Source organism: Micropterus salmoides, unplaced genomic scaffold, assembly GCF_014851395.1.
Source record: "Micropterus salmoides isolate LMB-PRFRI ecotype aquatic unplaced genomic scaffold, ASM1485139v1 Ms_hic_scaffold_16, whole genome shotgun sequence".
Lineage (NCBI taxonomy): Eukaryota > Metazoa > Chordata > Actinopteri > Centrarchiformes > Centrarchidae > Micropterus > Micropterus salmoides.
In genome coordinates, this window is record NW_024040707.1 from 5363413 (window position 1) to 5377298 (window position 13886).

Genomic DNA, 13886 nt, shown 5'->3' on the forward strand with positions numbered 1-13886 from the left:
ATTTTTAATGTGACATGATTTTTGTCTTTGAAGTTGTTTCGTCCAACAAATAATACACACTTTTTTGAGGTTATTATTCACATGAACTGAAGAAATTGGTTTTCAGTAAAATGTAATTTAAAATATTTTTTTGTTACATTTTACATACATTTTTGTTTAGCTGAAGACAGTTTCCATAGTCAGGAATGTGAGAAAGAAAGAGGTACAGTGAGGCAGTGAAAAAGAACAGTGAGTGACAGGTGCAGAGTAAAGATAAATAAAAATGGCTGAGCTTTTAGCAGAGGTGCTGTTGAAAGAAGTGTAAATCTCAGATATTGTGCTGATGTGAGGGATCAAAGTGTTTATGATTGACGGCTTACAGGAAGCAAAGAGAAGGGGGAAAGTGGCAAGAGGAGATATATGGAAGAAGTGTTTATTATACAACAAGCATGTGAAATGGGACTGGATGCCCTCTCCGTGAATCCAGATGAAAGAGATGATCCTTTGTTGATTTCATCCCATTTAATCCACTTTAGCAGTGAAGAGGAGAATGAGATTAAAGGGAAGAGCAAGGTTATATGAGGATTAATAAATCCAAAGGCAACTGAGCCGAGAGAAAATGGTCACATTAAAAGGATTTTTTTTTACAAGCTACATATATTTTTCATGGTTCTGCCTGTCATTATATCTATTTATGATGCTTTTACAAATTTAACTGGTATGTATCAAGACAACAGAGCCATCTGGGTCAAGCAGGAGCGAACAAGAACAAGATTAGTCAGATAAACAGACATTACCAAAATGTCTTTAGTCAAGTAAATTTATTTATATATCTCAAAATTGCCTCAAGGAGCTTAGAAATGTGTACAGCATACAACACACTCTGCCCTTAGACCCTTGATTTGAATGAGGAAAAACTGAAGAAAATGTTACAGGCCTCAAGCATGAGTGACCTGCGAATAGATATTGTCTTGTTTTGGACAGGAAAAGCAGAGACAGGAGACGTCACTTGTAATCGTTCAGAAGGCTGTTCTCTGTCTTTATTAAACAGAATATATCTCTTTTTTTCTTCTTCATTTAAACCACTTAGACAATATTCCTTTTAACAAATTACACTTTTAGCTTCACATTACAGCATAGAGGTTAATCCATTAAACTGCTGAAATAACATACAAATTATAAAAATGTGCAAATTTCTTGTTCAGTTCAACAGAAATACTTCACCTCTCCCAGTCTCCCACTGGTACACTTATTGCTATTTACTAGCTCCAAAATCATATACATCCAGTAGCTTTGATGTTGTTAAGCCTACTTGTTTCACACTTTTACAGCATTCTCAAATACAAAATATGAAAACGATACAGAGGCCTACATTATAGAAAATACATGTTTTTTAAACCTTACCAACAGTTTCCAACTATTCAGTATTATCATGGTGACATGACTTGAAAAAAGGACTTTATACATTCTCAACTCTACAACTTTTAAATAACCATACTTCAAACTTTAGCTTTAGCAAAATCAAAGAAAGGTGCAGGAGCAATGACCATAAACAAGACAAATGTAGTTACACTTTTTACACAGGGGCAAGCTAAACTTCAACATCTCTTGACTGAATAAAAAAACATAGTTTTACACATAAAACGTTATCAGAACAATATAATGAAGGCTTTAAAAGTCCTTAGAAATGTATTACAACAAAATATTATACATTACTAACCTGTTTTGTACAGGAAAAGCAGAGACAGCCTACTAGCGCTCACATAAGTGGACACTCTCTCTTGTGGTGTCATTGAGCACTACTCAAACATACTACTAAAATCCCGTGCAAAAATACATTCACATTGTGCACTTTTTTTACAGGCTATTGCACAAAATAACAATTGTGACAACACATTTGTTGGTGTCACAAAAACCTCAGGAAGAGCATCAAAGGAGGGGTCCTTCTCCCAGGATGGACAGACATGCATGAAATACAGAATAGACCAACATAATAAAATTACAGTATGGACAATCATGATGACAAAGTCATGTCTGCTCCATGGACTCCTGCTTTTGCAACCTGGGATGTTTTTGATTGCTTGCCATATATCGTTGGTGTTGAGGTCTCTCTCCAGTCTCTGCTGATGTTTCCGTTTCGCCTCCTTGATGCCAGCTTTCAGTCTCGCTCTGCCGGTGTTGTATGCTTCCAGCTTTTCTGGCTATGGATAGAGCTCTCACCTCTTCATTCATTCAGGCTTTCTGGTTGGGGAAAGAATGTATTGTCATTGTGAACATGTCGGATGTCACTTATGAGGCATATTCCTGAAGATTGATGTGGTTCTCCTCCTGGATGGCAGCTTCTCTGAACATGTGCCAGTCTGTGCACTCAAAACAGTACTGTTGAGCTACTGTAGCCTAATCTGTCTACGCTTTGACTGTTTTTACTGTAAGTAGGCAGGAGAAGCAGAGAATAGACCAAATGGGGATGAAGGAAGGCTTTGTAGCTGCCATGAATGTTCGTGTAAACACGGTCTAGGATATTGCTTTCCCTTGTGGTGATGCGTACATGTGGGTGGAATTTAGGTAAAACAGTTTTAAGATCTGTTTTATTAAAATCACCAGCTAAAATAAAAACACCATCCTGTTGGTTTGTCATCTGACTCCTGCTGATTGCGTCTGGAGGAATGTAAAGGGCAACAAAAAAACACCACCGACCCTAAGGACAGCCTCACAGAGCAGCTAGTATTTCTGTAGACTCTTTGCTTGGAAGGTAGCCAGTGAGTTCAAGATTACTGCCACAATCAAATGCTTTAGCCCGCCTCTCAGCCGTCCACTAACTGGTCATGCTATCAGGTGTGAAAGGTGAAGTGCCAGTCTTAACCGAATTTTAGCCGTGGTGAAGTGTGTGGATAAAAAAGAGAGTTTTCTGTCGCAACGTGTGTGAGAGGCCATATTTCAAGCTATTGCGCCTATTCATTGCACTGGTCACGTTTTTTGAGTGGAGTTCTTTTGAAGTTTTCCGAGACTTTTGATGAGATCTCAGAGCCATCACAGATTTCAGAGAGAACATTTTGGATCGCAAGCCCAGCCCATGAGAGACAGAGCCTTTTTGCAGTAAGGAGGCTGTGAACTCAAGAACATTCATGTATTCCACCATTGTGTCGAGTGCGGTAGGACTGAACCGTACACACAAATACAGCTCCGGAGACACACACACTGATCTTCATACTAATTCCGTATCAAACTTGGCGCAAGAACTGAAATTGTTTTCTAAACATCCTGTGTCTTTATTGTTATATGTGCACACTGTTTGTTTTTTAAGTTTTTTATTTTCTACATTGAAATTGAAATCTATATTGTAATGTGAACTTACTTGGGGTCCCTCCTACTTGTTAAAATTTACAGCTGTGTCATGTGTTTCTGTTTCACTGTGGTTGCCCATCCTTTTGGCTCCCGCCATTCCCAAAGTCTTCTGAATCAGGTCCAACTCCTACAGTTGCTTTTACTATTCATCTCTAGCACTGTACTTAGAGGTAACACATACTGGTTACACCAGCAGATCTATCTTCGTAGAAACTAAGAAAACTCCATCTGCTGATTAAGACCATGTGATATGATTGACAGCTCTGGAAAAAATAGTAAGTGGACCTTGAGTTGTGATATTTTATTGGAAGTAAAAAGTAATTTTGATACAAAGGAGAAAGAAACTACCTTGAAGCACTTTGATATGACATTAAATTACACACACAAGCTGCACGTATGATGGTTACAGCCCAGTAAAAACACACTTTGAGACAGAAAGTTCAGCAGACGCACACAGCTTTCAGGCAATTTAAACTTATGACAAGACCCCTTTCAGATACTGACAAAGAGACAACAACAGGAACTGAATAAGACATTTGAAAATACATGGGGATAGAGAACACAAGAGGGGGCAGAGAAAAACATCAATCCCGCAAACTTTCATTTTCAGGCTATCATCTGCTGTGAAGGAAAATGAAAGAGGAGGAAAGCAAGAATTTGAAATGAAAGAATGAGAAAAGCACACTTATGGTGCAGTCAGAAAGGAGGTTTTATATTTGGTGTGTGACAGATGGTCTGCCAGAGTTATCCAGACGAAGCCGACCGCCTTTCACACTGTGGAGTTACCATGTCTAAAACTTTCTGGAAATCTTGCAGCCGTATTAGACCGTTTTTTTTTTCCATCCAACACGTTATAGAAAAAGTTTTGAAACTTTTGATTTGCAGAGAAGATGTCAATATGTTTCTTCCAAGGCGGACTGGTTGACTTTACTCACTCTTATCATTGAATGAACTCTGAGATTAAAATATGTGATTCTGATGCCCATGAAAGAACCAATCCAGCAGACTTTTATCAAATTTCCTCAATCCATTTAATGACACATACATTTTTAAACCCTTCTTCAAGTATGAAACTGATGAGTGTGTGATACTCAAATAGGTAGATTTGAGTGTGAGAGTACACTTTAAGAGGCGCCAATTTCACACATGAAGTTCAGTTTACTTGTCACGAGGAGTACTACTCAACCTGTGAAAACAATTGCATAGTGCCTTCTATGACAAGCCGATTCAGCATTTATTAGCTAGTTAGTCTGACTATCCGTAATTAACATACAGATGTGAATGTCATTTTGACTAGTAGTAGTTACGTTGTGACTAGTCAGAAGATTAATTCAAGATATCTTTAACAGTAGTCTGACTAATCAAAATGAGATATCTGGATCTGTGACATATCTGTAATTAAGTTTTGACTAGTCAAGATTAAATTACAGATGACAGCAGTGATGTCACTGGAAATGACACAGGACTTGTCATACATCATAAAGGACAACTGCAGATATATGTAATTCAATTTTGACTTCTCCGAATAATAGTCGCAGATATCTCAAACATCATTATGACCAGTCTGAATTGTTGTGCATGACGTTGCTCATGCGAGGCTTCCCATTGGACATTGGCCTAGCAAAGCATTTGAACCTTAGCAGAAGCAATGGTGGTGGCTGTTGTGGACAAGATGCCATGAAATAGAAAGAGCTTATCAAGGGATTTGTGGCCAACAAGATCTTTTTTTTTGAGTTTTGCTCAATAAGCACCACTTTCAACAAAATGAGAAGGATGCAAGATGGCTCACTCGTTAGCTATTTCCATCATCAAAAGACTAAGTGGCTCCCGCCTCCCACAACTTGCCATAGCTTCTGACTTAAATACAGATATCTGCAAGGTCATTTTGCCTACAGTATAAAACTCTAATTCAAGATAATTGTAATTACAATTTGACTTGGTAGAATGAAAGTTAAAGATATCTAAATATTCATAATTGAATTGTTCTGCATTGTGATTTGTTAAACAATTCACATTGCAGATATCTGCAACTGAATTGTAAAAATCTGTTTGTGAGAAACCCCATACACCCAAATGGCAACACTTCACTATTTTGAATCTTACTTCGTCAAAATTTAATTACAGATATCTTTAATTCTAATTCTAATAAAAATGTAATGAGTTGCTTCATGGGAATTGTAGGATGCAGCATTTTTGGAGCTTCACCTAACAATAAAATGTTTATATTTCTTTTTAACTCTATTTTGCTCTCCACCAACTTCTGAGGGAAACATATTAGAAGTTTGTCTGCCGGGTGTTTGGTGCTGTGCAGGTAGTATACAGTGGGTTTATTAGAGCATTATCACTGAAAACAGCTACCTGCTGTGGCTAAAAACAAGCCTTATGACACTAGAGTTGTGGACCACAAAGCTAAAACAGTGAGCTCAAAGAAGTTATAATGAACCATACAGCTGAGGGAAATCACGGAGTGAAGTAATACTAGTCTTTTTCATTGTGCGTTTACGAGTTTCACATTATACATAGTCATTGGACCATTGTCAATATAATAATATTTACTATATCCAGGAAAGCTAATCACTGAAGTTTTAGGATTCAAATAATTAAATTAAGAGAACATATATAAAGAATATTAATACACACACATTGGTGGTGGTTGAAGTGTTGTATAATTGTAATGCACAATTATTATTATTATTATTATTAGTAGTAGTAGTAGTAGTAGTAGTAGTAGTAATATACACTGAATGGGAGTAGTACTTGAAAATAAGGTGCTTTAAAAATAAATAATAAAATACATACAGGTGCTGGTCATATAATTAGAATATCATCAAAAAGTTGATTTATTTCAGTAATTCCATTCAAAAAGTGAAACTTGTATAATGTATAAATTCATTCCACACAGACTGATATATTTCAAGTGTTCATTCCTTTTAATTTTAATTATTATAACTGACAACTAATGAAAACCCCAAAATCAATATCTCAGAAAATTAGAATATTGTGAAAAGGTTCAATATTGAAGACACCTGGTGCCACACTCTAATCAGCTAATTAACTCAAAACACCTGCAAAGGCCTTTAAATGGTCTCTCAGTCTAGTTCTGTAGGCTACACAATCATGGGGAAGACTGCTGACTTGACAGCTGTCCAAAAGACGACCATTGACACCTTGCACAAGGAGGGCAAGACACAAAAGGTCATTGCTAAAGAGGCTGGCTGTTCACAGAGCTATGTGTCCAAACACATTAATAGAGAGGCAAAGGGAAGGAAAACATGTAGTATGAAAAAAGTGTACAAGCAATAGGGATAACCGCACCCTGGAGAGGATTGTGAAACAAAACCCATTCAAAAATGTGGGGGAGATTCACAAAGAGTGGACTGCAGCTGGAGTCAGTGCTTCAAGAACCACCACGCACAGACGTATGCAAGACATGGGTTTCAGCTGTCGCATTCCTTGTGTCAAGCCACTCTTGAACAAGACACAGCGTCAGAAGCATCTCGCCTGGGCTAAAGACAAAGAGGACTGGACTGCTGCTGAGAGGTCCAAAGTTATGTTCTCTGATGAAAGTAAGATTTGCATTTCCTTTGGAAATCAAGGTCCCAGAGTCTGGAGTAAGAGATGAGAGGCCCAGAATCCACGTTGCTTGAAGTCCAGTGTAAAGTTTCCACAGTCAGTGATGGTTTGGGGTGCCATGTCATCTGCTGGTGTTGGTCCACTGTGTTTTCTGAGGTCCAAGGTCAACGCCGTCTACCAGGAAGTTTTAGAGCACTTCATGCTTCCTGCTGCTGGCCAACTTTATGGAGATGCAGATTTCATTTTCCAACAGGACTTGGCACCTGTACACAGTGCCAAAGCTACCAGTACCTGGTTTAAGGACCATGGTATCCCTGTTCTTAATTGGCCAGCAAACTGGCCTGACCTTAACCCTATAGAAAATCTATGGGCTATTGTGAAGAGGAAGATGCGATACGCCAGACCCAACAATGCAGAAGAGCTGAAGGCCACTATCAGAGCAACCTGGGCTCTCATAACACCTGAGCAGTGCCACAGACTGATGGACTCCATGCCACGCCGCATTGCTGCAGTAATTCAGGCAAAAGGAGCCCCAACTAAGTAAGAGTGCTGTACATGCTCATACTTTTCATGTTCATACATTTCAGTTGGCCAACATTTCTAAAAATCCTTTATTTGTATTGGTCTTAAGTAATATTCTAATTTTCAGAGATACTGAATTTGGAATTTTCATTAGTTGTCAGTTTTAATCATCACAGTGAAATAAAATAGACATTTGAAATATATCAGTCTGTGTGTAATGAATGAATATAATATCCAAGTTTCACTTTTTGAATGGAATTACTGAAATAAATCAACTTTTTGATGATATTCTAATTATATGACCAGCACCTGGATATTATAAAATATATTAACAGAATAAAACTGTAACAACACTAAAGAAAAACTTACAAAAATACTTATAGGCACTAATAGTATATTGAACATTTATTTGATATAATTACAACTACAAGCATCTACAAAAGGAGAGTAGCCACAGTACATTTTGACAGACATGTGACTTCTTGTACATTAGAGTTGAAATGCCACAGAAAAATCCCAAACTAGTGCTTACAGCAGAAGCAACAGCAGCATTTTCTTGCAAGATAGGTTCTGTTTAAGCGGACAGCAGAGCCTCGCGGCCCACACGATTGACACGGGGATCTCTGAATGACGTCAGTCGGTGGTGCTGCCTTCCAGGAGTGTAGAGGAAGAGAGAGAGAGAGAGAGAGAGCGCAGCAGAGGCTGGAGAGCAGCTCGTCTCCCACAGAGGTAAGACCGGAGGAGAGTGACTTTACCAGGGACACAGATGACGGTAAACCCGCCTGAACTCACTTTATGAATCTGTCAAATACTTTCTTGCTGCATTACATTTTATCGACTGATTATACAGCAAGTCGTCTTAGCTTACATTTCGTAGGTAATATCTATATGTTACACGAGGACAGTGAAGAGTGATGTTTTATTTTATTTTACAAAAGTTGTTTTTTTATTTATATATTTTTATAAATACTAGGCTATATACGTGTTTTTTAAATTTGCCCCACATATCTGGTTGTTGCGCATGGATTTGGAGTTATTTTCTTATGACTACAGGAAATTATGATGCATGACTAAATCAAGTTGCTTTAATTGGGTAAAGTTTTGTTTGTGCTGTGTATTTATGATACATGTCCTTTAGAAAGAGAAAACCCAGTTAACAGTTGAAAGTGGGATCCAAAAAAAAAACTGGCATTTGCGTCTTTTCATTGATTTCAGGCTGTTGGCAGTGAAAGCTGCACCTTTTGTCCATTAAAGCGCATTCCCTCTATCTCCAGTGATGTTTAAAAGATGTACCGGTCAACTAATTAATGTCCATATCTCTCTGTTGTCCAGATTTTGATATGCGCCACTTGTGCGTAAAACCCTGGCACCGTCTCCAGAGCGCGCAGGAAGCACCGAGAGGAAACACCACCACCCAAATCATTAAAAAACATCGTTAACCTTCTCGTGGACACGTCCAATTTTTAAACACTCTTTTAAAAACATTTTTAAAAATTTGGAACCGGAGGAAGAGAGAATCGGAGGAAGAGTGGAAGGAAATCTTGTGCTAGGACCGTCCCAACATCGGAAGACAGAATATGATTTTCACGCCGACTTCATGAAGGAAAACTTAGGGAATTAATTCGAGTGGAGACAAAGTATCAAATGTTTTTAAATAATTGGAAAATCAACCCTGAAACTAAACTGATAGATGTTGAGTGAGCATGAAGCAGAGCCTCAGAGCGTTTTCACATCAAGGACACTCCACATTTCAGATCCACATTTCACCGCGGACTAACCCTCCTAGAGTGAGAATTTTTCGGAGAAAAACCATTTGACAGAATTATTATTTATGCATATGATTTCCTTACATCATTCTGTAACTGTCTAGTAAGCATTGAGGTAAGAGTGCACAGTTTACATAAATTCTTGCATGTACTGTCTTTTTCATCCAGAAACTGAAACAGAGAAATTACTGACCCTATTTTAAATAGTGGACCTGCTGTTACCTTCTCAGTAACATGCTGTTTTTCCACTGACCTCCAATTGGGAACTGTTGCTCTAAATACTGGTCTCTTCTATATTGTCTGCTAGTGGTCAGAGGCCAAGCTCCTCACTAATGATGTAATTGAGAGTGGTCCCACTTTAACTTAACCTGCCCAACTTTTTAGGCTCTATGCCAATTTACTGATGTATCCTATGTGAGAAGATGTCTAAAAATGAAGACAAATAAAATATTTTCCTCTATCTTGAATTCCCTCCAATGCTCAGAGACTCTTAGTTTGCCAACGTCCGTATAACTTTCTCTTCAAACATGGAGAATGTGTCTATCCCCAATGGTGCACCACCAGTCTGTAATGACTCTGTGGACTTCTACTCCCTCACGACAGGAAACCTCACTGACCTGAACTGCACTCCTCCTTACTTCTACGCTGACCTGTATGTAATTTTACCGGTTATCTACTCTGTAATCTGCGCAGTGGGATTGACAGGTAACACGGCTGTCATCTATGTGATCCTCAAAGCCCCCAAGATGAAAACAGTAACCAATATGTTCATCCTGAACTTGGCCATTGCAGATGATTTGTTCACTTTGGTGTTGCCAATCAATATAGCCGAACACTTGCTTCACTACTGGCCTTTTGGTGAGGTTTTGTGCAAAGTCATCCTTAGCATTGACCACTACAACATCTTCTCCAGTATCTATTTCCTGACAGTTATGAGCATCGACCGCTATCTGGTTGTTTTGGCCACAGTGAGGTCTAAGCGCATGCCTTACCGCACCTACCGTGCAGCCAAAATCATTTCATTATGTGTCTGGATCCTCGTTATCCTCATTGTCATGCCTTTCACTGTTTTTGCTGGTGTCTACGTCGACCCAAATGATGGGAGGAAGAGCTGCGTGCTCAGTTTCCCCAGCCCTGAGAGGTTGTGGTTCAAAGCGAGCCGGATCTACACACTCATCCTGGGCTTCGCCATTCCAGTCTCAACCTTCTGCATATTATACACCATGATGCTCTACAAGCTGAGGAACATGCGACTCAACAGCAATGCCAAGGCGCTGGACAAGGCCAAGAAGAAAGTAACCATCATGGTGTTTATTGTCTTGGCCGTCTGCTTGTTCTGCTGGACTCCGTTCCACCTCAGCACCATCGTGGCTCTGACGACGGACTTGAGGACCACACCACTGCTGATTGGGATCTCATACTTCATAACCAGCCTGAGCTACGCCAACTCCTGCCTCAACCCGTTCCTCTATGCGTTCCTGGACGACAGCTTCAGGAAAGCCTTCAAGAAGATGTTGGAATGTAGACCTGCCTGAATGTACCATAGTACCACACATGAAACCTGTTGCAAAGGTCTACAAAGACTTACTGAGTGAGGACAGACTGTGATGGAAAAATTAGATGGGAAGGATTGAATCAAATCAAATCTGAATTCCTCTGAATTGATTTGATTGGTTTGTTAAAGCTGCACTAGGCAATTTTGCACATTGTTTGCACATGATACATTTTATATATCTTTAATATATAGAAAGCATGTAAAATTATTCCTTTAAACTGCACACAATGTAACATTCACGTTAATGAGACTATAAATCCTTTAAACACACACACAGTAAACCAGAACATTTGTGAGTTCAGATTCATCTAGACAGAGAGCTGTCTGAGTGTCACTTGAGTTTAAATGAATCACTTCCTGTGGTTGGAGAACTTGTGCAGGCACACTTCAGTCTAATGCATTTTATGAGGGAAAAGATTATTTTCTTTGTCACAGCTGGACTGTTTGTATTTTTACAGAATTTGCCTAGTGCAGCTTTGTATGGCTCTAAAAGCAAAGTGAGAGATGTTGACAGAAATGGGCAATATAGCTTGACATAGGGATTGATATTGACATAGGCATCGATTCTAACTTTGCTTAACCAGTTCTTTTGATTACACAAGACAATAATGGTATTAAAAACCAAAAGCATGTTATACTGGACATCTGCTATGTGAAAAAAAATACAGTTAAACACAATGTCAGTGACTTGCATTGTGTCAGTTAAATCAATGTCATGAGAATTTTCAGGGTTTAAGGGTAACAGGATGCATGTCAGGGCAATACAGATATTTGTTCATAAATTGTTACAAAATTGGTTGGATGACTTGAGAATTTTTTGTGATCATGTATGCAAACACTTAATCTGCCTTTAAATGATGCTGTGGTGTTTTGAGCAAAGTAATCTCAAAAGAACCAAATGATACATTTTGGGGATTACCTGAGGTTTTAGACTTCTGTTTGTCAGGTAAACAAGCAGGTTGCAGAGGTCAATTTGCTAAATATCACCTGAACAATGAATAAAATGATAGATTGTTTAAATGATGGCGCTGCATAGATGAAGAATGAAGTTCTGGTAAACATTGTTTTTCCAGAATGTATATGCAGCATTTAAGAAATAAAAAAGGAAGCTTACCAACCCTGACAACAGCACTTAATACAGGCTTGGGGCAGGAGGGCTATGTAAAGTGTAATGTGCATTGTAATGTGCGTTTCTCTTCATGTCATTTTTTTTGTGTGCTCTAGTCGCCCCCTGTTGTCAACAGGGGGGTGTTACCTGAAACTGCAGTCAGACATTTGGTGCAAAGACACCACTTTAAAAACATTATGTACAATTTCCCCTTTTTTTCCATGGATATTAGTGAACATGGTATCTGATGTATAATTTCCACCTCATAATGAAGTCAATTCTCAGATGTAAAGATTTTAAATATTATCTGCAATCCATTGAGATTTACAAACATACTGTGCAAAATTAGCATCTATTTCCATTTTGTGTCCTTGAATCACAGTTCAGAGTTTAGTTTGCGCAGCTTAAATCACAAAGTCAATGCAAACTTATGTATTTTATGTGCAAAGGGGAAAAAGAGGGGCTTATTTGAAGCATCACTATGTAAAGCATGATATCAATCAAAGAAGATACATGTAGGTAAGACAAAAAACATTTCTATGCTTAAGAGTTTAAATATGATTTGATAAGATTATTTATTTACAGTGGTATTCCTAAATGTGGTTGTTTGCTGGGCATTTGTAGGACTTGTTGACTTGATGCATTTACATGATGCATGCATATATTTAAAAATTGTAATTAAATAATGATTTAACAGTTTGACCATCATGTAATGTGTCTGAAGCTTCCTCTGGGTGCTTAAAAGTTGCACGCAAGGGAATTACATACTCAAATTTACTGTTGAAAGGTTTCTAGACAAGCAAAAATTCCCAAGAGTAAGAGTCCTGGCACAAGATCTATTTTCTAGTATAAACTCTTAATTTCAACTTAAATTTTACTGTAATTTTCTTTTAAGGCTGCACCATTCTATCAAACAGAAACAACTTGCATGATGCATTTTACTAGAATATATCCTATATATCTGGTGAATTGAGATCTAAAAAATCCTTGCTTGTCCAAACAACACAAGTTTATAAAGAGGGTTGTATAGGCTGCAAAAAGTATTGTGTTCAATGATCCATTTTGATGATTCATATTCTGTTAGAGAGGTTTCTGTCTTCAGTGTAGTACAATTTAACAATAAATAATATTATAGTGTAACAAAAGACAATTTTACATACTATTCTCTTTTAAACATTATAAATCATTACACACTATACCAGTGTGATTCATTTAAGCATCTGATGACTATAAATTCAGCAAAACGTTTTTACTGTTGTAGATGACATCAGCTTGCAGCAGCAGCTCTATACTGTGTGTCCTACTGTAAATAGCTCATTTAACTGTACAAAGGGATGTATAGTGAAATCATGATAAAAAAAAAAAGTCTTGTTAAAATTTGAGTTGAAGATTATAAATCATTGTCTTGTATGCAGCCTGTAATAAGAATCACAACTCATTTATTTGTGCATTTTAGAAGTCTTTCATGTCTGTCAATACCTGCAAATGACTTGATAAATCTAAGTTTATTTTCCCACTGGTATCCATGTCCTGTTTTTTATATTTTAGAATCAAATTGTTTTATTTGACAATTAACGTGCATAAAATTGTTTTCATGGGGTTTATTCAGTCCTGAAGGAAAAAGTATCAGTACTATCGATGGTTGTCGTCAGGTTCACTAGAGAGATTCTTTACATGAGCGACTACTATCAGCCATCACCTGAAGGGCAGCAGGATAGATTAGTGTTTGGAGCTTCTTGTCAGTAAAAGGTCACAGATTCAATCACAACAAGAGCCTGTTGTGTGCCTGATGTACTGCTGAGCAGTCCAGTGGCTCTAAATGCACCAGGAAGATGATGCAGAGTAGCAGACGCTACAGTGAGATGTGAGCATTTAAGCAAGAATAAAAATGAATTATAGTATAATATTAATAAACCAGCAGCATTAATCAGCATTTATTATTATATCACCATTAATTAAAATGCAAATAAAGAGTGTACTCTTAAGCCTACCTGTAGCTACCTGCTCACAATACGACAGACAGAAACTTAGTGATTAG

General features: G+C 37.9%; 1 protein-coding gene across 1 annotated transcript; it reads left to right on the forward strand.

The window, feature by feature from the left end:
- Positions 1-8111: 8111 nt before the first annotated feature.
- Positions 8112-13370, forward strand: npbwr2b (neuropeptides B/W receptor 2b). Its single transcript, XM_038723806.1, has 2 exons — positions 8112-8191; positions 8752-13370. Exon 2 carries the CDS (start codon positions 9713-9715, stop codon positions 10718-10720), a length of 1008 nt encoding a protein of 335 aa, XP_038579734.1. The 5' UTR covers positions 8112-8191; positions 8752-9712; the 3' UTR covers positions 10721-13370.
- Positions 13371-13886: the final 516 nt, after the last annotated feature.

Coding starts and splice junctions, on each gene's coding strand:
- npbwr2b (XM_038723806.1), top strand. CDS start 9,713: ATGGAGAATGTGTCTATCCCCAATGGTGCACCACCAGTCTGTAATGAC.